Raw genomic sequence first — 25,721 nt, forward strand, 5'->3', positions numbered from 1 at the left:
TACTTAGTTTGTCACCATCAGATTATCTCATGTGAGCTCTGAAAATGTAAGCAGGTGAGCTAAACACTTGCTAGAGGCTGGTGGAAAACCTACAAAGACATACTGATTTTGCTTTGGATCCATGAGAAATAACAGCTCTTCTGCTCCAGAGCCGCTCTGTTTCCAGGCATTCTGTTGCTTTGGTTTTCATTGGGCCACCTTACATTGCAAATCTGCTTCTTAGAGACTCAGAAAACCAAAGCAAGATGGTATGAATGTGATTAGGGTAGCCTAGCAAGATCCCACAAAATTCAGTTTGGCAACTGCACTCAAACTATTTCCCTCTGCATCTTATCTGCCAAGCACGAAAGTCACTGGAAAGACAGTTCCATCAGGGCTGGGATTTCATTTCTGAGCGGGGCCTATAAATCTAAAAGCAGTTAGTTAAAAGCATCTTTGCTTTATATTTTTTTATTTTCCCTTTCTGGTTAAGTCTGCTTACATAAACTCTTCTTTGTCCTGTATTCAGTCCTCATTAAAGCTTTGTTAGATTTTTATTTATACTTTACTCATACCAAAAAATAAAACAGGGTTTGAAGAAGTAGGTTTGAGGAAGAAAGCAGTAGTTTATGATCTCTTCCAATTTCAGTCTCTAGCTTGGGTTCTTCACTGTTCATTCCAGCATGCAGAGCCCTCATGAGCTGGCAGCTGTTGTGATCTGTGCATCCCAGCCACTCCTGAACTGATCCGAGAGCAGTTGCAGGAACTGACTTGCAGATTGGCCTGTTACTAGGTCTTGAGCTCTGTTATAAGAACTTGGCAGGTTTGTCTGTTTCTGCAGTGAGTTTTGGCTCCATTTCCATCTCAGAGAAATTTTAAATATTCTTTTCAAAAGTTGGCATCGCTGATACCAGAACAGAATACTTTTTGTGGCACTTGATTTGATTTCTGTACTTAAGGTTGTTTTCTTTCCTCTCAAACGACTGTATTCACCTACTGATAAAATTCCTTTTCCACAGTCTTTGATTAATAAATAACATGGACTGTACTGGCCTGGGAGGAAGGGATTCAGAGCAAAGTTCTGCATTTTAATATGAAGTGAAATGAATCTATTTGCACAAAATTATGTGAAAAGAATACAGTTCCAAGAAACCATGTTCTTGAAATATGCTCTTCTACTTCTGCAGCCTTGCTAACTCTAGTTTCATCTAGGCTTAAGGTGACCTGTTTCTCAGTGTACAGATACCCATCCTGCATACGACACCGTCTGAATTCAAAAAGCCATCCCTGGTGATGATGGTTCAGTAGTGTACTGTTACAGGTTTTCTCATCAGTGGCCAAAAAGTGACATTATTTAGTTGGCTTTAAAGAGAAACCATGTGTGAAGTAAAAGGTATAGAAATAACAGAGATGTTGCAAAGAAAAAAAAGAAATTAATTAAAATGAACAAAAAAAAAGTAGGTCAAATTTTGGCCTAACTTCGTTCAAGTTGCTCCTTTTAAATACAAACTACAGAGAAAATAGGCAGATGGGAGTACAGAAGGGGAAATAAGCCAAAGTGATTAGCCTGGTGACCTTCCCTTATTTCTGGTGGATTCTGTATGTATGTGCACTGTTCCATTGTTTCTGATGAATAAAATTAACATATTCAATTTATATCCTAAAAGAAGCCTAAATTCAGTAATTTGCTCAGTACTGCAATTCCAATTTAAGGTGCAAGTTTTAACTTTGGAAGTTATTTGTGGTACTTACTTTCTATATTTTGCATATTTATGTGTTCAGATTGAAGACATCTAAAAAGGGAGAATAACAGTTTTATAAAATAGCATTAGGACTAATTAAGAAAAGAAAATAGCTCAGAACAATGGCATTCTCCTGGGGCTTTGTTCATATGCCATTTTTAAACAATTGAACATTGAGTCACTCAGTAACAGATTAGCTTATTCATCAGCTTTCTAAGACCTAAATTTCAATAGATTTCTTTCCTTTCTTATATTCTTTCAAATGATTTATATAAAGGAAGGTTTTCACTCTGTTGGTAAGGGTTTCCCAAGAACTTTCCAACTAATGCTTAGTTAAACAAATTGAGTAGAAATTTATACTGTAATTAGTTTGATGAGTGGATTATGTTGCACAGCCCATATTATCTAGTGTTTTCTACTAAGGAAAGTAAAGAAATGAAAAATGAAGGAAATGAAAATTAAGGTACTTCACTCGTGGTTATTATTTATTACTTTAAAACATAATTATAATTAATGATAACCTTAAAGTACCTTGTAATGTTCCTTGAATGTTTGCTAGACATTTTGGGGGGCTTGTTATTTGGATGAAATCCACAGTATCTTTTTTCAGGGTGGCCAGAAACAGAATTTTCAAAGAGCATCAATACTTGGATAGCCTGGTGAGTAGGCTTACATGGAATATGCTGCTAACAATATGGAACTCATCCTCCACCCAAAAAACTTGGCTCCTGTGTGGAAATAGGTTTATTCAAGTAACTTCACGTCCAAAATGCAGTGGTTTGAAAAATAGTAAATCTGTATATTTCTGATATCCAATGGTGTCTTGAGTGCTTTTGCCTATTTGCTAAATTCTAGCTCTGAAAAGCTCCTGTATATATGTATGCCATAGTATAATCTCCTGTTTCATGAAAAATCTGTTTCCTGTTCCCATTTTTAAAATTCATGGCTTTGGATGTCTGTGGTCTTGGGTTACAAATTAAGTTAAGATAGAGGCCTTGATATACATTTTATATGTATGCACTTTTGAACATCTTCCATGCTATAATTTCCTCCTGGGAGCTACTACTAAAAAACTCTCCATTGTTTTTAACGACTCTGTTTCCTCTGTGAATCCTCTCAAAGTTTGTGATTCTGCTTTTGGTCGATGATCAATGCTTCCACGATGTCCTATGTGACACTGCACACTAATTCAGAGAAAGACATCACCATGTTACCAGTGTCATTCTCCTTTCTGCGCCTTTCTCCTTCTGTGTGTATCCTAACATCTCATCAGCTTTTTTTGGCTAGAGCAAGGCAGAGAGTGGAGTACCACTGAGCTGTCATGGTGACAGACTGCTCCATTTATTTAGAAAATAAGCAGACCCTCTTCTTGCTGTAGCTATCCCAGCTGCAAATGTTTCCTTATCCTCCTACACTTCACCACCTGGCCAGCTACTACTTCCCTAGGTCTCATTTTCAAGCTGCTCATTTAAGATGCTGTAACCTGTTCCAGCTGGGTTAGTTGAAATGGTTTTATTGGTAGGTCTTAAGAAACTTGATGCCTTTGCAGTGGAAGATGTGATGGAGGTGTCTGCAAGAACTTGGGGAGACAAAGGGGGGAAGTAGTGGTACATATGAAGAGGGCAGGGTCTCAGGGGGATATTATCTGAGTAGTAGGGACCAGTGACCTGCAGGTACGTCTCAGGAGTGTCACAGCAGGAGAGAATATGTGTCAGCATGCTAAGGCCATTAACCAGCCTTTATCACATTATTTTACATGATGAGGCATCACCTCTTATTTATCAGCATCTTTTCTGTCAGTTCCTCTGTAATTCATCTGTTAAGCATTCCGTAAGTATGTTTGTAAGGGCTAGCTCTGCTGCATAAATCAAATACTAAGTTTCAGATTGTTGGAAATATAAGTATTTTGAAAAATCTACACAGACATCTAGTGCCTCCTCAGACACAGCTTTGATACCAAGTATATGTTTTTCACTGAAGAAAGCAAGTTGGCATCAGCAGCTTTGTCTATTAGTGTCTGTTTTCACATAATCTTTTAGAGTATTCACACCTCTCATGAAGCTGTTGCATTTTTTGTTTGGTTCAAATTTTTCACATTTATTTAGGTACCTTCCCTAAACCCTGGTATGCAGAGAGGTCAGGTAGTACCACTGCAGGCATTCATGGGACTATTCAGTGAAACAAGGCAAAAACTGCACAACTGCAGTTCTGTGGAAAATGCTGTTTCTACAAAATGCATGAGTTTTCTGACTTTTTACATGTAAGGAGAGGTGGTCATCCCCATCAAAGGCCAAAACGGGCCCGTTTAGAGAGCACTTGATTCAGAAGATTATTTTGTGAGATGACCAATACCCTATAAAGAATGACTGGCTCAGCTGTAAATGTTTGCATTGTAGACACTTATTACTAGATGAAATGAATCCCACTCGTGCAATGTGCTGTTAGATTTACTCAAAGTTTTGTTCCAAGTGCCAAAATCTGGTGTCTTGTTGATTGGGAATATCAAAGCATTTATTTTCAGTTAAATATACAAACTAATCACACATTTTCAGTATTTGTTTGGGGGTTTATTAATACCTTACATTATTTTGATTTTTAATTTTTTATGACAAAAATATTGCAATGGAAATTCTGATTTTTCTCTTGACTCCTCATTTTCATTTATCCTGTTTTGTTCTGAGAACTGAGTCTCTTCTGTGGAACTGCCTTAGCTGCTGCTGAGGACACTCATGTTCTATAACAGGCATGTCCTTGTGGATAAAAGAGTTCAGATCTCTCTTCACAGTACAAATTTTGAGGTGACCTGCACTTATGTTCCTAGCCTCCTTTAAAATTATGTCTGTTTAATTAACCACTCACAAATAATGTTATTTGTTACAGTTAATATCTCTTCTCCAAAATAAAAAAGGCAAAATCTTGTTATCTGGGATTATGAACTTTAATTTTTTTTTACTAGACTGAAATATAGTGAATAATTTAGGCAGTCAGTAGCCCTAAAAACTTTACCTGTTTTGTTAATTCCAATTAAAAACTTTTTGCAAAATCTTACTGCATCAGTATTGTGTTTGTAGAACTTCTCCACCAGAGGTAACTGATTCTGAAATGCCATAATTTCAGTTAGGCTAATAACTGTTTCCTCTGCAAAACTGTTAAGGTAGCTGTGCTTTTTATTATAACCTTGTCAGCATCTCAAAACAAATTGAGGAGACTCTCAGGGGTGAAATATTTAGCTGCATGTTAGCTAAAAGGCAGTGGCAAGGGTAGTGCAGTTAAATACCTACTCTCTAATTACATTCTCTCTGAAAATTAGAAGTATATGAAAACACGAAAATTATTACAGTTATTATAGTAATGTACAAGTTTAATGCTCTTGGTTACTAATACTAAGTAAGCTTTCTGACAAAGCAAGATCCTTAGACTTGACCCTTCTCTTTGGAGCCTAGAAAAAGCTTAAAGGCAAGCAACAGATAGGTCTTCGCAGGAAAAGAGTTTCATTTTTCTAAGTATATTTTTACTTTCAAGGTGTATAAATTAGAGTAATAAACTTTATGCATTGCTCCGACACTACACAATATGTTCAATATGCCTTTTCCTGTAAGTTACCATAGTATCTTCAGAATAATAATATTAAAAAGTTAAACATTGCAAAGATATTTTTGAAAAAATTCCCCACTTTACTAATGTCTTACAAGAACAGTTGGTGTTAAATTATCTCTGGTACCAAATGTATAAATCTTTAAAAATAACATATGCATGTGTAGCATGGATAGCTCATCTTTATTATTTTACTAACAATAACTACATCTGTCCCTTTTTAGTAAACTATTACATTCTTGTTTCACTCTAAAATCTGCAAGGTATGGCACAGAAACAAAATCAAACTTTCAGGTAGGTATCTGAGAAGTGTTAACTGATTTCTGTTGCATTATTGTAAAAAAATGCTACAGAAAAATCAACAGAAATCACTAGTGGCACTGTTTAACATCTCCTGACTTGTAGAGTCTTTCTGTATTGACCTTTTCCTTTATGTTTCCTAGTTTTACCTTGTAACACCAGAACAAGATCTGTAATTGTAATTAGATCAATCTGACAATGAGTCATTCTCTGGCAGCTAATAATAAAAATAATCTGATCTTAAACATGAGTGGAATTTGCTGGAGGGAAGGGAGGAAGGGAGGGTGCATGTAATTTTTTTAAAGGGGAATGTAAAACTTGCCAGGAATTCATTAATTTTTTTTTCTTAAATTTTTTTCATTATCTTGTGCTTCATGATCTAGAGTCACTGCTGAGTATGTTGAAAAATCAGTGCCATGTTGAAATCACCTGCAAATATATATTTCCTTGTGTATGCAAAATTGCGTGTTTCAGTTTTTAATTACATTGTTAGGGGAAGAACTAGTGGCAGGAAAAAGGCCACATCTGGTTTTGTATCCGTTTTCCACTGGCGTCAGTTCAGAAATTGTAAACATCTCTAGTAGGCACCTGAGAATCCTGATCATAGAATGGTTTATATTGGAAAGGACCTTAAAGGTCGTCTAGTTCCAATCCCTCTGCCATGGTCAGGGATGCCACCTACTAGATTAGGTTGCCCAGTACCCCATCGAGCCTGGCCTTGAACACTTCCAGGAATGGGGAGGCATCGCAGCTTCTCTGGACAACCTATGCCAGTGCCTCGCTACCCTCTGAGTAAAGAATTTCCTCCTAACATCTAACCTACCATTGCCCCTGCTCCTATCACTATGAAAAGTGATAAAACACATATTATGTGTTCCCCTAAAAAAAGTGACCTTATTTCTGGTTGCATCCTGAATGTGAGGTGCTTTGTAATGTAAGTAATAAAATAATACACCACTACAGAAATGGTAAGTTGCTGCATTCTTATGTCGTTGTCTTGAATTGGTACTTTAATCTCATATGGACAAAGCTCTCAATATGTACTCAAAACCACTGTGACCATCAAAAAGCTGACAGGTAATGTGTACTGAAAATTCACAACACAGGATCAAAAACGCTAAAGCTTTTGTAGATAAGAGAGGTGGGTACGTTCTGGTACCAAATGTGGAAAAAACCCTTATGCAGAATGTAATTTGAGTTTCTATTTCCTTCCTTCAGAACTATTTAAAAGTCACCCTAGAAATGTCATTGTCTGATCATTTACCAAAATAAAAAGATTCTTGCTAGAATGCATTTAATAAAAATGAGCTTAGGCTTGCCTAAGATTAGATATGAATTATATTAAATTTGACATAGATTGAAGGTAAATATTGTAATATGTACTAGAAAAAACACAGCAAGAAATCAGACTGTTATCTTTAAAGAGCCTTAAGAATGTCTAGATGAAAACTGGAAGAACTCCAGGAAGTGCATTGTGGTGATACATGCACCCGGTGTTTGCTGCCTGGTTGGGCTTGCATAGCTAAGAATTCAGACTAAGGGGGTACTAAGATTCTGAAATATAAAAAAGTCAGTGAAATAATGATAATTCTTTAATTTCACAGTTGATTAATATGTAAGGCCTCTCCTCCCTTCTTAAATCATCTGCCCAGAGTTACATATTCTCATTCTTTAATCATGTACATGATAAGGAGGCTTGCCACTGTGCATGGCTGTTATACTTGGTGAGCTAAAATACGCGGTCCCCAAGTACATCCTTGTGTCTGATTTTTACTGTTTTATTTGGCTTAGCATAAACATTTCACTTTTTAAATGAATGTCTTGATTGATTTTTTTCTTTTCATCAGCAGTAAAACACTGACAGGTATTTCTAGCGATAAATGGGTTTTAAAGACAGCCGAAAATACTGGAGGGTCCTGAAATGGCAAGCGGCCATGAAGCCACAGCTATTGTTGTAAGGGATGAAAACAAGTTACATAATAAGCAGAACAAAATTCCAAATATTCTATAATTCTAGCAGCTCATAGTAAGGGTCTGTGTATCTGGCGGTCTCCTTCAAGCTCTCCTGAGTATGGTAGGTCCTAGATTAAGTCAAGACCTAGCCACTAGTCCAGAGGTACAGCTAATCCTGGGAGAAAGCCCTCAATTGTTTTTTCCGTCAGCTGTCAAGAGGTCAGGGACCTTTGAAAACTCTGTTGCATGAATTTCACAGAATCACAGAATATGCCAAGTTGGAAGGGGCCCACAAGGATCATTGAGTCCAACTCCTGGCCCTGCACAGGACCATCCCCAAGAGTCACACCATGTGCCTGAGAGAATTGTCCAGACGTTTCTTTTGAGCTCTTGTCAGGCTTTTGGCTGTGACCACTTCCCTGGGGAGCCTGTTCCAGTGCCCAATCACTCTCTAGGTAAAGAACCTTTTTCTAATATCCAACCTAAACATCCCCTGAAACAACTTCAGGCCATTCCCTCAGGTTCTGTCACTGGTCACCACAGAGAAGAGATCAGTGCCTGCCCCTCCTCTTCCTCTCACAATTTACATGCTTCTTTGGCTACAGAGCTATACAGAGCTTTGGCTACAGAGCTGTAATTATGCAAAGGTCCTGTCTTACTGCAAGTGCAGTAGGGACAAGTCCTCAGATACATGTCACTGTTAGTTCTAGCACAGGAAGCAGAATGCCTGTAATATAGCATCTCTCTTTTCTTCTTATGTCATTACCCCATGAAGTACAAAATCATTGCTCCAGCTTCTGGGTCATGTTGGAAATCTGTCTAGGATGTACCATAGCTGAGAATCAGGTCCATTAAAAACTGCTCAGATTATCTACTGCTAATGCTACTGTTGTCTACCACTCTTGCTAGCAGAGCCATCCTCTGGGCCTTTTCTTGGAAAGACATTTAAGTCCCATAACATAGCAAATCGAGTCTCTTACATTTTTGTTCTTTCTATTATTTGAGAGTTTTTTTAATATATATATACTTTTATTCTGTTTATTATTTTTTTCTTTGGAGAGCTACCTAAGTCTTCTGCTTCCTAACATCTTCCACTTTCTTGGTGTAAATGGCAAAGGGAAGCATGATTTGATGCTAGCTGTTTTCCACCATCTACTGTAAAAGCGTATTTATGCTCAAACAATTTAAGGTCTTGCACACAAGGCTGTTTCACACAATTATCACCAGAACTGTGACTATCCCGATTGCATCCAATCTGCTCCCCCCCAACCTAATGATTCAGATGTGGCTTCTGGAGGAAAGTCCTGCAGCTTTTGCCCCATCCATGTGTTCAGATGCTGCTGAGAGCTATTGTTCTTTGTACAACATGGAGGTCCCAAGGAATGGGGAACCAGATCATCCTACAACCGTGAAACACTGGGAGAGCCACCATCACTCCTCTCAGTAATATAATAAAACAATTACTACTCAAATGTACCTCTCAATGCTGAAACAGAATTTAAGCTGTAAAGGTAGAAAGACATCTCAGCATCTCAGACATCTCAGTTTTCCAGCAGCTGGTCTCACCAAGGTTGTTGACAGATGTGCATTTTGACAGTAGTCCAGAAGCCCAGCTAGAGGACATAGGAAACTGAGATTCCTTTCTTGCATTAATTAGTAGGTTTTGCCCACTGAGGAGCTCTTTTCAAATGTTTCTGTTCTAATCTTTTCCTGGAATATTAGAATACACTAATTAGGAAATACTTTTTTAAAACAGAATAGCAATAACTGCTTTCTGAGCTCAGATGTTGTATTGTGAGTTAGCATTATTTTTAGTTGCTATGATTGTGGATCAGTAGGTACATCCTTTACTGTGTGGTTTTTCCATTTTCAGATTTGACACAATAATTTTCACTTTGAAGTTTATTCTTGTTGGACCTGACTTGTAGTTCGTATAAATCAGACCCACCTTGATTTCAGATCAGCTGAAGCAATGTTGTTTTTTGTAAATCAGTGCTTTTCAAAAGATGAATAGTGCTTTAAGTCTAACTATAAAACCAAATTTTAAGCAGTGGCCATTAACTTGAATTATGGTACAGAAAACAGAGAAGGATGATACTAGTCTCACAGTGATTAAGGACAACAAGATATTAAAGGTGATAGAAAAATTTCCATTAATTCCAACAGCATTTAGTTGTAGTCCATGATATGCATGTGAGTGGTATAAAAATTACGCAACAAATATTGTCATAAATGTTAAGCAATGCTATGAAATATTTCTTTTTATTTTGATTGTCTGAAACTTGCCTAATACAACATTTTATAATCGCATAATTTTAAGGTCAGTTTATTCAGTTCAGAAATCCTACTGAGCTATGGAGAACAGTAATACTGTGAAGATATTGTGGAGCTGTCTACAAAAGGATCGTTGAATATTTTTAGGAAGGTCATGGTGCTTAGCTACCAAAAAAAAAAAAAAAAAAAAAAAGAAGAAGAAGGAAAAAGGAAGAGAAATGAATTGTTTGTCTGCATTGCAGAGAAGCATAAAAACAGTTCTTCATATAGGAGCACAAGGTATGGAGATAATTCTGTGAATGTATTTGTTTTGGCTTTCCATGACAGCTGAGAAGTAATACATGCCAATTTTACAACTCCTCTGTGGGAGTGTAGTTATTTTATTCTATTTCAGGAAGTGTATCTTTTTTCGCTTTAAAATAGCTTGAGACAGTACTACATGTATTGAAATGAGTTTGAATCTGCTTCAGGCTATGCAGGAATGTGTGTGTGAGAGAATGAGTGAGAGAGAGAGAGGGGAGAGAATTTGAACCAGTCCCTAACAAATCTCTGCTCTCTTCTGTTGTCAGAGAAGGATGCATGCAGGTGACTAAGTATCTCATGATGACTTTTGCCAATGATTTTAAACATGATATCATGCAGAAAAGTCAAGGGCAGTCCTTCTCTACAGACATTTTGTGATGTCTGAATGACAATAAATTATCAGATGTGGTTATGGTTGTGGATACCCTAACATCTCTTATTTCTTCTGGCTTTCAGTTAGCCTTGTATTTTAGTAGTGATATAGATGCAGAAGTTAGAGACCAAACTGAGTAAGGGTTTTCTCTGGACAGCAGTAATCCAAGAGTCACTGTAGGAGTGGAGATGCTCATGACTAGCTGAAAAAGATCCATTCCTTTGTTCTGTCAGTGCTGCACTGACCTGCTGTAGGTCACAGATTAAGCCAGTAGAACTTTCAGTATATGAGAACACAAATTTATGCTCTCTCACAACCTCAACAATTTTTGAAGATAAAAATTTAGAAGGGTGGGTGAATCAGAGGCACGCACACACATACATATACATACATACACACATATCTATATGTGTGTGTGTCTATATATGTGTGTGTATATTTATTTGGGGAGGGGAAGAGGTATATTTATGTGTGTGTCTATATATGTGTGTGTATATTTATTTGGGGAGGGGTGATTATGATGCATAAGTGTATGTCATAGAGAAGGCTTTCAGCTCCAGTCTCTCCAGAGTGAGTTGAGTCAAACACAGCCCAACGCCCAGTTAGTGTACAAAAATAAATGGATTTAAGCATATGATTAACATTGAGCATGCCTTGTCTAAATAATTTCAAACCATATATGTCTGTTTGCTGCACTACAGCTAATGTGCTTAGTTACACGTGCATAAGGAGTTCTCAACTCCTAATGCAGCATAGGTTCACCCAGCTTTTCTCACCATGTGCGTAATCTTGGCAGGTAAGGCAAGCAGCTGGGAACACAGAGCTTTGAAGTTATTTAGGTGTTTACATGGCAGTTATCTGAATTGCACTTGGGCACTTGGTGACAATGAACCCCACTGCAAAGGGAAATGTCTAAATGTCTGCTTTTCTATGAAAATATTAACTTTGCAACTGTCACATAAATGCATTCCCCTTTATTTATATGGGTTGAAGAGTTCATTTTGAAAATAAATGGAAGTCAATACACATCACAAATATTTGGTTTCCTACTACTTTGGTTTGTGCTACACGAGAATTTGCAGTGGAGTCTGACGTCTTGTGTGAGTTCGCTGTGGAGGTAGTGAGGTAGATGGCATCATCTTATCTGGTGCTGGTGATACTGAAAGGCATTGCGTTCATGCTTAGAAAGGGAGAACTATGAAGCCTCCCAAAGGGAAAGCATGCCAATTGCATGGGAAAAGGTTTTTCTTTAAATCTGGCATAAAAGCACTGATAAACAGAGACAAAAGCACACAGGCAGTAAAAACAAAATTATCACAGATTGAAAAGGATATATAGCAAGTTTCCCTTGCCAAAATGTCCTACACAGACTAAAATCTATAAAGTAATTACAAGATACAAACTAATCAGCATGTCTACTTCTCTTAAGAGCATCAGCCTTAGCTGGGACACTAGAAGAGGCAGAGATGCTACCTAATATTTCCCACAGGTGTTCTCAAGGAAGAATACTTCTTCTGTGCACAATTTCTGTAGTTTTCAGTAACTCTTTTGAATGAAATAATTTATTCTTCACTTATCCCTGCTTCACCTTTTACTGAAAAATGACCACAAAAAAACCCTGTTTTGGTTTTCCTCAAAAATCGTAAAACATTGACCAAGATTTTAACTGATTGCTAATACATTAGTTTACTGGGAAAAGTGCATTTTTGTTTGAGGTTGTATTACAATGATTAGTTTTATTGACTGTGACCTGATATCCACTTAGAGCCTAGCCATCATGAAACTTTTCTGTGGACACTCAATAGTGAAAACAAACAAACTGCTGCTAAAGGCAATCTGAAGTTCATTCTCAGCTAAGTACTGCTCTGGGCCAAGCTAAAATAACACCACAGCTCTAGCCAGAGCTCACAAGACTTGGTTTTCATGTTCTGCGATGGATTACTATTGAGTGACTATTAGCAGTCACTCATTTCCCAGGGCAGGATAGCAGAGTCCCTAGCTCTCATGCCTCTCTTTGTTGTTGTGTGACCTCTTGTACCTTTCCCACTTCAATCTGTCTTTAAAATAGATACAGCACCTCTTCCTACTCAAGAAGGTAAAAATGATAGCAATGTGTGACTCATTGTATTGTTCCAGGATTGTAAAACACAGGGGCTTCTCTCAGCTTCACTTTTGTCCATCTCCATTTGGCATTGCTCTTCTTTTTTGTCTTTCTTCCTCCCACCTCTGCCCCATCACATTTCCACCTGACTCCCACACATATGTTGTGACAACTGCGTTATCTCCAGTTTTTATTCATGTCTTTGTTTATACAGAAGCATGGCTGGTTATCTTAGCACAGGGCTGAGCACTAATTGATATTTGCACAGTTCTGAGCATGTTGATGTTAGTCCTGCTGCAGAGTCCAGAGTTCAGAATGACTAAGTACTCCTGGGACTTGCTGAAGGTGAAAGCATCATGAACAGGTCATTTTTTGATTTTATCAGAACCAAATTTGCTGAGATGTGGCAGAACTGTATCCTGTAAGGAAGTGATCCCAGAGGGTGGGTGTTGGGAATTGGACAGGATGAACTTAACATTCAGGACACCATGCAGACCAAATGTGGATACGTGTTCCTCAAACTATTTTCTTGGCTAAACACTCAAGGTTGCCTTTACTTCCTTTACTCCTAGCTATGCAAGAACATAATACCAAACTGTCAGGTTCTATTGACTGCTATTAAGGCGTATTTAAAAGCACAAAAGTGGGAAGCGCTATGGAGAGTTTATGTAAGTGAAAGACAAGGGGGGTACATCACCACTTTATATCCTGGATGGAACCAGAGCTGTTTGGCTGCACTGGTCACCTTGAAGGGACAAGGGGCATCTGTTTCTGCAGTGGGACATCTGTATTCTATCTCTCAGGTATATCCAGCAGGCCACAAGGGAAAAATAGTGACAACAGATAAGCTGTTCTCACAGCTGCTTTGGTTAGGACATGGACTTCGGCAAACACAATAGAGAATCCCTGAGAATTTAAGAAAATTACCATGGTTATGTTACAGCATAGTAACACTCTGGTGTTTTAAATCATCATGGCTAGGCTTCGCGAACAAATACTTACATCTCTAAATGTTAGTGCTAGTTAGTTCTGGCTGTATTACTTTTCATTTGGATGCAAAGGGTTCTCAGATAATAAATATTAGTATGGTTATGGCTGTTATAGAGATAAGGGAGCAGATGGAGGATAGGGTATTTCATAGGATGTAGGCATCTTCTTAATAATTGCAAGCTCCAGCTTATCACTTCTCCTGATTCCAGTATTATTGGTCTCGTACTTCTGTGGGATTTGTGCATCAGTTGCAAACTACTGCAACATTTTTTTACCATAACGTGAATGGTGGTATCTGAGCATACTGCATATGTGGTATGCCATAGTCAGCAACAAAGAGGCTCTTGTCAACACAGAGGCTTTTTGCTATTCATTAAATAATAGGAAAATTTTCATGTTCAGATTTCAACTAGTGGTACCAGGGCCAAATTTAGGAGGCCAGATAGTTCACTCTTCAAAACCACAGAACAGCAAAAGCGGTCATGTTATCCCATAGGGGAAATCATAGGAAAAGCAAAGGTAATGTAGAATGGATGACATCAAAAAAACAAGATTACAGAGTATCAAACGAAGTGCTTGTGTCAGAGCAACATGTCAGAGGAAATGGAGCTGTAATGGAGCTCTTGTGATGAAAGCAACAAATTAAACAATAGAAACTGTTTTGGGATAAAATTAATGTTCTGCTGCTTTTGTTTCCCATTTGTCAAGATGAGTGCCAGGGCTGGTGCAAGATGAATAGGCATGGCCAGCTAAACCACAGGGATCAATGGCATCTTCCAGTCTGATGGCAAGATGAGCAACTGCATTGGGTTAATATTGTAAAAAATACTGTAGAGGCACACCCTAATGCTCACCACAATTGGCTGCTCCTCATGTGTTGGAACCAAATCCTCCTCGATAAAAATTTGGTTTATAACCCCCAGGGCTGTAATAGCTTGACATTTTGAAATCATATTAGCAACTGCTGGAAGTAAAAATCTCCCTAGTCTGATAATCTAATAAATTCTTTTAGTTCAGTATAATAAATTACAGTTACTGAAATGCATGTTCCTTTACCATTAGTCTTTTAGCTTGTTTTCTTCTAATTTCACTTTGAACAATGTTAAAATGGCTTCCATTGTTATGTACTTTATTATTGCCCTGCTCCACTTATTGTAAACCATTTTCTTCAATATGTCATTGAAAAGCTTTCACTGTAAAATAGTTTCCAGGCAGTTTTCTACTTGATCACAGCTTTCAAAACTGCAACCACAAGAAATGTCACATTACTTTTTGGACTTTATCAACAGTACATAGCCAAAATAGATACAGATTTGTAGCAAACAAAAGAAAGCAATTGAATAAATCTTTTTTTCTATATCACTGCTTTTTGAAACAGCACTGATCTTGGTGTAAAATTTAATTAAAAAAAATATAGATAATCGCAGAATCAACTAGGTTGGAAAAGACCTGAGATCATTGAGTCCAACCTGTGACCTAACACCACTCTGTCTGCTAGACTATGGCACTAAGTGCTACATCCAGTCTCTTCTTAAATACCTCCAGGGACGGTGACTCCACCACCCTGGGCAGTCCTTTGCAATGTCCAATCACCCTTTCTGTGAAGAACTTCTTCCTGATGTCCAACTTAAACCTCCCGTGGTGCAGCTGAAGACTCTGTCCTCTTGTCCTATTGCTGGTTGCCTGGGAGAAGAGACCGACCCCCACCTGGCTACACTCTCAGGTAGTTGTAGAGGTTAATTTTATTAGTTGTAGGTTAATTGTAGGTAGTTGTGTGTTAATTTTATTTCCATGGCGGGCAGCAGTGGTGGCAAGAACCCTGGCGGCACCTCCGGCTCCCCAGTGGGGACCGCACTGCCCTCAGGGTGCTTCCTGCCGCTGCTCCTGCTGCTGCTGGCGCTGCCCGGCGACACTGTGTCTGCGGCCAACACCGTGCAGGGGTTGTGGCTGGAGGAGAGCACAACACTGCCCGAGGCCACGGCAGGGCCACCCGTGGGCCCCTCCGGCTGACAGGGGACAGCGAGGCCCAGCTGCTGCTCTGCGGGCTGTTAATGCTGTTGGGGATGTTCCACAGGCTCAAGCTGGGGCTCGTGACGTTCCGTCCCATGGAGCTGCACAACATTTACGACTGTGGGACGGGGAAGGAGAGCAGTAACTCCCGTAGGATTGCTTGAATCTGGGCAAAAGGGAATTATCTTCTCTGCTCACTGCTATTGGGGAACATGCTGATCAACATCACCCTCACCATCCTCCTCCTCCACCTCATCGGGTCCATCATTGGCGCCATGGTGGCTTCAACCATTGGGATTCTTCTTCTTGGGGAGATCACTTCCCATGCATTGTGCTCCCAGCATGGCCTGGCTATGGATGCAAAAACCATCATGGTGACAAAGTTCTTCATGCTGCTGATGTTACCTCTGTCCTACCCCATTGGCAAACTCCTGGACTGCCTCTTGGGCCAGGAGAAACTCATCTGATGCAATCAGGAGAAGCTGTTCAAGATGCTAAAGGTGACGGAGCCCTAGAATGACCTGGTGAAGGAGGAGCTCAACATGATCTAGGGATCTGTGAACCAAGACGATGGAGGACATGATGATCCCGCTGCCCAACTGCTCCATGCTTGCAGACATGCTCTCCATCTAGGACCCGGTTTTTGTGGCCCCTGAGAACTGCACCACCCCTCAAACCATTTAAAATAAAGTAAAATGCACTTGAAAAAGAAGTAATTTAGCAAACTAAGACTAAACTAGGGAAAATAATTTTCAGGTGTTCATTAAGTGTTCTGTAACAGCTGTTCACTATGATTAAATATGCTTTTATATCTGCAGGCAATATTTACAGTATCTCACCTTTTTAGAATACAACTCAGAATATTAAGTCTAGGGTTTTCAAAAGAAATGTCTCTATCCTCTGAATCCTTCTTGATGCTTGAAACCTCCCGGTAGGTACTGAAAGACTGCAATGAGGTCTCCCCAGAGCCTTCTCTTCTCCAACTCTCTCAGCCTGTCTTCGTAGAAGTGTTGTTTCAGCCCTTTAATCATCTTTGTGGCCCTCCTCTGGGCTTGTTCCAACAGGTCCACGTCTTTTCTGTGCTGGGGACCCAAGAGCTGGATGCAGCATTCCCAGTGTGGTCTCATGAGAGTGGAGTAGAGGGACAGAATCACTTCCCTCGATCTGCCGGTCACACTTCTTGTTAATGAGCAAGTGGACTTGCTTGACTGCAGACTGGGGAACTGCTTACTCTTCTTTCTTTGACCCCATCAATCATGAATAATTTGCAGCATAGTAGCTCAAGTTCAATAGAAGAAACTGAGAATTACCCCTTTCTCCTACTTTCTAACATAGTGAGGAGACCAACATGTTGTGATGCAGCAGGTATGAGACAACCTCATACAACCAAGATCTGTCTTCCATGCTGTCAGTGACTTCTTTAATAACACTCAGGCTGTATATTAAACATGATCTCTAATAAACACCTCTGCAGTGGTTGTATTTTAAAGGAAAATCATGAGCCCTGTTGTCAGCCTTTGAAGACACATCATAAGCATCAAAATCCAGCAGCAGTTTCAAGCCTGTACCAAAGATCAGTGCCAAGTCTCTGAGAGGAATCTAATTTCTGACACAGCGGTCTCAGCAGTATTTCCTATGGAATAACTTCAATATTCCCATTATTCTTAGCTGAATAATGGGAAGTTGGAAGTGTCATCCAGACTGAAGATCTCATTGCTGGGGCCAGGCAACTTCAAGTTAAGGCTGACATTGCTGAGTGTCATAATATTACTTCCCTTTTTGGGCTGTAGAATTTTATTTTGAAGTGGTAACTAGGATTTTCTCTCCTTCTGTCAACATCTTTCTGAAAGGATCTAATAAACCTGCTAAGCAGATGATGGATTTTTGCATGTGGATTGCTGGTTTCCTCCTTTAGAACTGTCTATATGTCACTCTAATTAAAATCCTAGCAGTTTATTAAATTGCTAGAATGAAGAACCAGCAGGATTTTCAATCTTTGTACTTTGCAAGACCTTTCCCAGCTCAGAGTGCTTTCCTTCAGTGTCAGTGAACCAGTAAGAAGTCATACAGATTTATCCTTTTTCCTCTGAAAGTAGTGTTGTGTTTCAGAGTGGTACTAGTGCTTGTTCACTGCAGAACATAAGCTTACAGAATCCAAGCCTTTTTTATTAACAGCAGATGTAAAGTAGTCCTGTCCAAATGCCAGGGTTTATTTGATAGCAGTGATATTTTTTATACCATATCTACGTTGAATAAATTCTCTGGCTTTTTTTATTAAATATCTAGAAGAGTTATTTGCATGCTGGACATATACACTAATCACCTTTTTTATTTTATTTGGAAGGTGTGATTTCCTGAGAGTGAATGGTTAGTTTGACAGGTACTCTGAAATATCGGTGGAAGATATGGGCATATTTGAAATTAGAGCATAAAAGAACTTATAACTAATAGGGGTTGATGAGGAAGAGAGAAGTAAAAGACTTGCATGCAAAATTATTTTTTTTATTTTCTTTGAAATGGTGTATATTATGGGATTGGCTGCCATTCCAGAATCCCTGTGCTGTTGCAAATTAAAATGGTTTTGAAGTTGTTCAAGTCAACCATTTCATAATCATCTTCTGTGTCACAAAAAAAGCTTTTATGTGACAATAAGCTTTCTGGGATGTTATTAAATCATTTAATCCAGTTGTTTGGTGAGTTCCATGCCTTGATCACTTGTAACCATGAAAGATTATGTATACATCAGAGAAACAGTTTTTTGATGAGTATGTTTATTTTGCTTGTTGAGTTTGTAATGCTGGTGTTTTGCTTCTACTTTCACTTCCACTTAATCCAAGGAGTTCATTTGAGTAATTTCTTTCCACACAGAATGCCTTTCAGGAAAATCACAGAATCACGGAATCATCTAGGTTGGAAAAGACCTCAAAGATCATCAAATCCAACCATTAATCTAACACTGTGAAGTCCACCTCTAAACCATGTCTGTCCGTGCCACATCTGTATCTATATATCTTTTCAATACCTCCAGAGACAGTGACTTCACCTCTTCCCTGGGCAGTCTGTTCCAGTGCTTGACAACCCTTTCTTCTTAATGTCCAATCAAGACTTCCTCTGGTAGAACTTGAGGCCATTTCACGTTCTTTATAAATGCAACATATTCACTTTCTTCCCCACAACAGATCCACAGCTTTTCTTCCTCCCGTTGCTCTTTGCCCAAATACACTTTTTCACATGCATGGCTCTGTAAGTGAAGGTGGCTTTAATGGGATTGCTCACACTCTTAAAGGTGTTCCTGGTTTTGGATATTTGCTGAACAGAGACATTATTTTCATTTGGCTTGATGGGATTTAGATTCAGGTAGTTATTTCTAACAAATTCTCTGGGCATCTTGTTCATCTCTACAGGACCCATAAATTTAACACTGTGTATTGGAATGCTGTTTTTATAGGACAATAAAAATGTGCCTTGGGAACCGGTCCCTTACCAAAGGACAAGTGGCACAGGGTATCCCCATTGCCGAGGTCATGCTTTTTGACAGCTGGCTTACTCCAAGCAGAGCTCTTCAGAGCAGTTTGTAAACAAGCCAGAGCTGCTGAGCCAAGTGGGCAAACCTGGGTACAGTGCTTTGACCATGCCAATTGGGCCTCATCTTTTATTTAGCAGTGTAGGGGAGCCCTTTGAGCTTCACTTAGTTGCAAGTTCTCCCTTGAGCAATGCTGAGGGTGAACTTGCCTCATTCATAGGACTGGCTCCTCCTGCTCTGATCATAAAGCAGAGCTTAGTACTGCACAGGCAAGCTTTTGGAGACCTTTGCTCACATAGGATGGCCCTGCTGAAACACAGGACTGCTAAGTGGGGAGGCATGGACACAGCATTTAACACATTCTGGTTTCTGTGTGCTGGTTTACATACTTCAGCAAATAAAACATGGTTATATCAGCAGAGTGTATTTATCTTTGGCTTCTGTTTGGCACTTCCACTTGCAAAATTGTTACAGCTGGAGTTGTAAGCAAATGATTTCTTTATTATTCATAGCAGCAGGTGCTGCAGCAGTCTTTTGGCTAGCATTGTACTCTCTTGGTCCATGGTTTCTATATATTTGATTAGATGGTGCCATGCTGTTCAGATGGGTTGCTAGTCCTCCAATAAATGTATTTTGTTACACAATCAGCTTTACAGGGCATTATCATTTCCATAAATCACTTTTAGTTGGCAGCTTTCTGTTGCCACTTGGGATTGTTCCAGCAATAATTTGCATCCTTTTTGTATGACATCCTAAAAAGATCTTGGAAGTTAACATAGCCTGTGTACGATTTTAATAGCTAGTGTCCTTCTGGCAGCACTACAACACAGGAACCAGCTATCCATGAAAGACTGACATATTTATTTTTGATTCATGTATCATTTATGTATTCTTCAAGAAGCACTTATCCCAAGATTCATTACAGCAGTTCAGGCATCCACCTCCACCAGGCTTGTGCCAGAGTTGGGATGCTAAAAATCAGACGCCTGTCCCCAGCAGGGTGATTAAGAACAACACAACTCTCTGAAGAGTGGAGGGACAATATGATGTGCCACACTCAGAAAGGCATCCCAAAAACCTGGCACACTGATGTGGGACCTGTCTGTCCCTTGCCAATTGATACAGCCTGTGACTGAATTTTCCACTTCTCTATGGAAATGACATGCTTTGCCACTAATGAAACCTGATTTGGACTCAGCCACTCATTATTTTCCCATCTAGAAGTGACCACTTCACTTGGTCTCTGCTGGCTAAAGATAGCTTAACTTCAGCTGCTGCTCAGGCAGACCTTTAAATGGAGCAAGAGGCTATTTTTGAATGAAATTGCCTCGCAGAAGGGAAAAAACCTGTAGTATAGCTGTGCTTTTCGAATTATTAAGAGAGATGCTTAATCAATTCAGTTCAGTGCTTAGAGGAATTTTCCAATATCTCAGTAAAATTCTTCACTAAATAAAAGGTAAATAAAAAACATGTTTTCATAGACAGATTCCTATCAAGGCTGCAGAAGCAATATTGACTGAAGAGATAACAGAGAGCTGTGCATCTGATAGAAAGGTGCAGATGGTTGTCCATATGGGGACAAGCAGATAACAAGAACAGGGAGTGTGTCAATGCAAGGCACAGGAATGCTGTTTCTTCAGCTGGCTGCAGACTGGGCATTTCATACCTGTGAGTTCACTCATATCTGGAGGAATCAGTTCAACCTTCTGTTTCATTAAAAAAAATAAATAGGTGCAGTTTCACCCATTATGCTAGTTTCATTTACAGGCTGCACTGCTGAGAGAGTTGATGGATCTATGAAAGGAAAATGGGTGATATGCATTTAATCACTATCAAGAACCTCCTCATTTGGCCACTGAAAGCTATTAAAGAGAAAAGTAATGGACCAAGAGGTGCATCCAAGTGTGGTGTTAATGGTACCGCTTTTATTTAGCATGGCAGACCCAAAGAAGGGAGGTGAAAAATATTAAAAAAAACAATACAGCAGGTCAGTTTGACCACGACCCTCAGACAGAGGAACCCTCTCCTGGTCACAGATGAACAGGAAACATGACTCTACCACTCTGAGCTGTTCTAGCCACAGTGACGTGTTTCCCACCCATCAGTGGAGCTGCCCACACATCTTGCCAGCAGCCTGTCTGCTCCCTGAGCCCCACCAGCACAGTTTCAGACATGTTCCAGTGTGCTGGACCTCATGTATCCTTGCAGCAAATACTCTTCTTGTGCCAGAGACTGCTTCTAGGCTCACTCACTGCAAGACAGGCAAACCTGTTTTGAGAATGGGTGCAAGGCTGTCCTTAGCCAGCAAAACTAGTGTGGTGGGTTCAGCTTCGCCGAACACCAGGTGCCCACCCAGCCACTCTATCCCTCCCCTTCCCAGCCGGACAGGGGAGGGAGTAAGGTGGGAAAAGAAAACAACACAAATCCTGGGTTGCGATAAGGCAGTTCATATTTATGCAAAAAAAGAAAGCAAAAGCAGCGTGCGCGCACACAAAGCAGAAGCCAGCAGTTAATCTCTACTTCCCATCAGCAGCGATGGTCGGCCACTTCTCTGAGAAGCAGGGCTCCAGCACGTGTAACAGTTGTCAGCAGGCAGCCATCAGAGACAATGAGTGCCTCCATCCTGCTCCGTGCCTCAGCTTTTATATCTGGGTTGACCTCATATGGTGTGGAATATCCCCTTGGTCAGTGTGGGTCAGCTGCCTTCTTGTGTCACCTCCCAGGATCTCGCTCTCGATTGAACGTTACCGTGCTGTGCTCAGTAGTAGCCAAAACGAGTGTGTTATCAACACTCCTCTAGCTACCAGTGTAGAGCTGCTATGGGGAAATAAATTCCGCCTCAGCCAGACCCACCACAACTAGCTATTCCACATGATTTTTATTGATGAGCTCTGGATTTTATACCTTGTGTAAGGTGGTGATGATTAATAGTTACATATGTTGCCATCCTGAAATGTGGGACTTATTTGAAGGAAAAAATGTACAATAATTAAAGAAAAATCACTTTCTTGCAGATGCTGTTTCAGAAGCCAGGCAAGGAAGAAGCAGGTAAGCCTACATTACTTCTTGAAATGTTCTTGGTGTCTCGTATAACCATGCATGTATTGATGGAGGATCCACAGAAGTCTCTGCTATCATATAGGTATTTAGTGCAGTTGCAATGATCACTTCTATACTGCTGTTCATGGCCTAGTGGTGTAGGATTTAGGTGGTTCTTAGGAAAGCTGATCATCACCTTTTGACTTACACCTTGCAAGGTGTGTTCTGAAATAACAGGGATAAACTCAAGCATTTGTTATTGGTGTCAGAGTGGGACTAAAGGTCTTGCCATGGCACTGGGGAGTGTGAGGTGAGTCGAGGTGAGGTGCACTTCAGAGCTTTTTCTGGTTCAGTGATCACACAGCAACTAAATCTGGTGAAGAGGGTCATTACAGAGGAAGATTTTTCAAAAAATGTAACAACCCCCTGGGCATTGTCCCCAGTGGCAGAGTCAATGCCTGATTTTCTCTTTAGCAGGAGCTCAGTAACTGGTTAATGCACTTGTCAACATTAAAAGCATTAGTGAGTTTTACCGTTATGGAGAAATTATTTAGTTTCAGGGAGGCACCAAGATCAGAGCAGTAAGTGGAGCTAAAGACTCAGATACCCTGAACTGCATGTACATTAGCATGCCAGGAGCTAAAGAAAGGTTTGGATAGACAGATATACACACACAGAGATCCTGATTCAGCAAGATACTTAACACACAATTAAACCTGCATTTGACAAAACCAATTAATTGCAAGGAGCGTAAGAAACTGCTTGGATGATTTGCTTAATTGAGAGTAAATGTCCTTATTAAACTGTAATGAAGCACAATTAAGAAATATAGAGAAAAGAAACTGCTTCACAGAATGCGAGTTACTGGAATTTAATAAGAATCTAACAGTTTTGCAAAAAGAAATGTCCCCAAAGTCTAAGGGAATCCTCATTCTCACAAAAGCCTTTGCCAGTTAGAAATATTTCAGTCATAAACCAGCTGACCTCTGGAGTCACCCATTTCTGACTGCTGTTTCTGTTTTGTTAGTCGATATGTATGCAGTGTGTGTCAATTAAAAAGAAAGCAATTGCACTTCAGTGTTGTAATTATCCCTCTGTCCCTAGATGACTTTGCATCTTTATTTTGGCCTGAAGGACTAGATTAAGCCAGTTTACTCACTCAGTGATTTCTTCTTGCATCTGTCTCTGATCTAAACTGCATCCTCAGTTTATTCCAAGGGCCACCCTTAACTTGCTTAGAATCTGATGAACGCAGCCTTTTGCAGCCAATGTCACTGATTCAGTGGCTCTGCTGGCAAACGTGGTGGCTTAGCAAAATGCCAGAAACCCTGGCCCAGAAAACTCAGGTCTCCATAGGCAATACCAACTCGTGTACTTAAAATTAAGTCAACAAAACATGAAGGCTGTTGAGTATAGTGTAAATATAAGTATTTTCATTCAAGCTCTGTGCACTTTAACTTTTTCTGCTTTATGAGTTGGCTGTGGATTTATTCCATGATGGTAATTGCCAATGAAACACATGCCTGTGCTTTTCCAAAGCTAAACAAATTTCATAAGTTCTGAGATTGATTGAGCAATTGCTTTAATTGTGTTCATTGCTTGGACCAAAACCACTCTGTGCCACCGAAGGCTCGCTTTATAAAGAAAACACATAAATGGCACATATATTTTAGTTAAAACTAATTATTTTAGAAGTGCTCTTATTTTATAGTATGATTGATTTTTGAAATGCTTTACTTTTATGACAATATTAATTTTGTCACTAAAAGAGATAAAGTTTTAGCACCCATCTTAACAGTAGACCATGATGGTTAAAAATCTGATGACTGCAGGCATGAAAGAAGAATGACAGGTCATTTTCTGACACAGTTTGGTCATTGAGGTGGAACTTTAATCATAGAAATACAGCATATGATAGAGCTGGTAATAAATTGATCATTAAAATGCTTCTGACAGAAAATGCCCATTTCTTCAAACAGAACCATTTTACAGGAAAAGGTTAGCATCCACTAATTTCTGTTTCAGATCATTTATGTAAAATAGGCACACATGTCTCAACATGAGAAGATTTAAGTTTTCAAAGTGAGATGTTTAGATTTTTATTTGACTTAGAAACTTTTGGCTTTGAAATTTGTTACATTAAAATATTAAGAAAAAAAAAGAGAGAACAAGAAAACATGATTTAAATTACAAGAAAGGTCAAATCTATGTCTTGAACTGAGGGAGAAGGGTTCTGTCCAGATTTGCAATTGTTAAACGTTTCAGATATTTTCTGTGTTTTCTGCATAAGAAATTTTTTTCTGTTTTGGAATTTCTTGCATGACAAGAAAACCGTATCTGCCCGTATCAGCCACACACTGTTCTACTCAAGTTCATTTTCTGCACCGTTTTCCCCTTATATCCTCACTTCTTTCTCATTCCCTTTTGTCATTTCTTCTTCTGACCTCTGTCTTGGGAAAAGCTTTGTCAAACTAGAGCTCTCAAGGGCCAAAAGAGTTATTTCTTGGAGTATTGGTGGGTCAGAGTGGGACAGTACCCTGCCCTCCCCACCAAACAACACTTCTAACACCATCCTAGAAGGAGCTGGGGATGCACAGGGCAGCTCAGAGCTGCTGCAGCTGGGCTGGGTGCTTCTGCAGCACTTTCCACAGGGCTGAGCTGTCCTCAGCTTCTAGTTGTTCTCCATGTAAACCATTTTTGTTTGTGAGAGGGAAAAAAAATCCCACCTTTTGGACTGCTGTTCTCTCTCTTGCTTGCATCTTATTTTTTTTTTTTTTCTTCAAATAAATGCATACTTTGGGGCTTCCCCTACCTGGATTTGCAGTGGGTGCCTCACAATATGTTAAGCAGGATACCTGAAATGTGTCTAAGAAAAGCCACAGCTGTATGGACCACCCTGCCACGCCAGGGAACCTCACTGGAAGTATTGCCGGCAGTGTCACTGCATTCTAGCCAGGCCTTGTACTGTTATTTCCAGATGTAATAACACTGTTACTTATATGAGTGCGTGCACTGGAATTAATGATGTTCTGACCATTAGAAAAAAAATTAAATAATGGTATGATGTGACTCTTGAGGCATGAATTTATTCTGCTTTCTATTTTCTTTAATAGTGACAGGATGCAGCATGGCTCCCTGGGGACTGGGGGAGACACCATTCCAGGAACAGAGGTCAGACACAGCTACAGGATGAGGCCTGGGGACAGGGATGGACCAAGGATGGGATGGGATGTCAGTCTGCAGATTGGGTCACATGGCTGGGCAGTGCTGTGGCAGAGAACAGCCCTGCCACAGCATCATGGGGCTGGTATGGACAGCCCTGGGTTAGACTGGAGTTCCACGATGACTTGGAAATTTATATAATTGCACACTACTAGATAAATGCAAAGTTATTACGACTTATACCCAGGTTGCAAGTGTGGTGCCCCCACACCCTTTAAGATGTAGTTAGCAAAGTGCAAGGGACAGTAACAAGAGAGGATGAGCAGTTTGGAGTAGAAAAGCTGGTTTTCCCATAGACAGGCTTACCTTTGGCCTGTA

General features: G+C 39.7%; 1 protein-coding gene across 2 annotated transcripts in view; it reads left to right on the forward strand.

Moving 5' to 3' along the window:
- The window catches only part of STARD13 (StAR related lipid transfer domain containing 13), a 251,030-nt gene that overhangs the window by 60,268 nt on the left and 165,041 nt on the right, over window positions 1-25,721 (forward strand). For both annotated transcript variants that reach the window (XM_027728928.2, XM_027728930.2), the window contains exon 4: window positions 22,157-22,190. In XM_027728928.2, coding sequence (XP_027584729.2) covers window positions 22,157-22,190 — 34 coding nt within the window. The remainder of the gene's footprint in view (window positions 1-22,156; window positions 22,191-25,721) is intronic.

This window comes from Pipra filicauda, unplaced genomic scaffold (genome assembly GCF_003945595.2).
Source record: "Pipra filicauda isolate LSUMZ 115617 unplaced genomic scaffold, ASM394559v2 scaffold50_size3627746_pilon, whole genome shotgun sequence".
Classification (NCBI taxonomy): Eukaryota; Metazoa; Chordata; class Aves; order Passeriformes; family Pipridae; genus Pipra; species Pipra filicauda.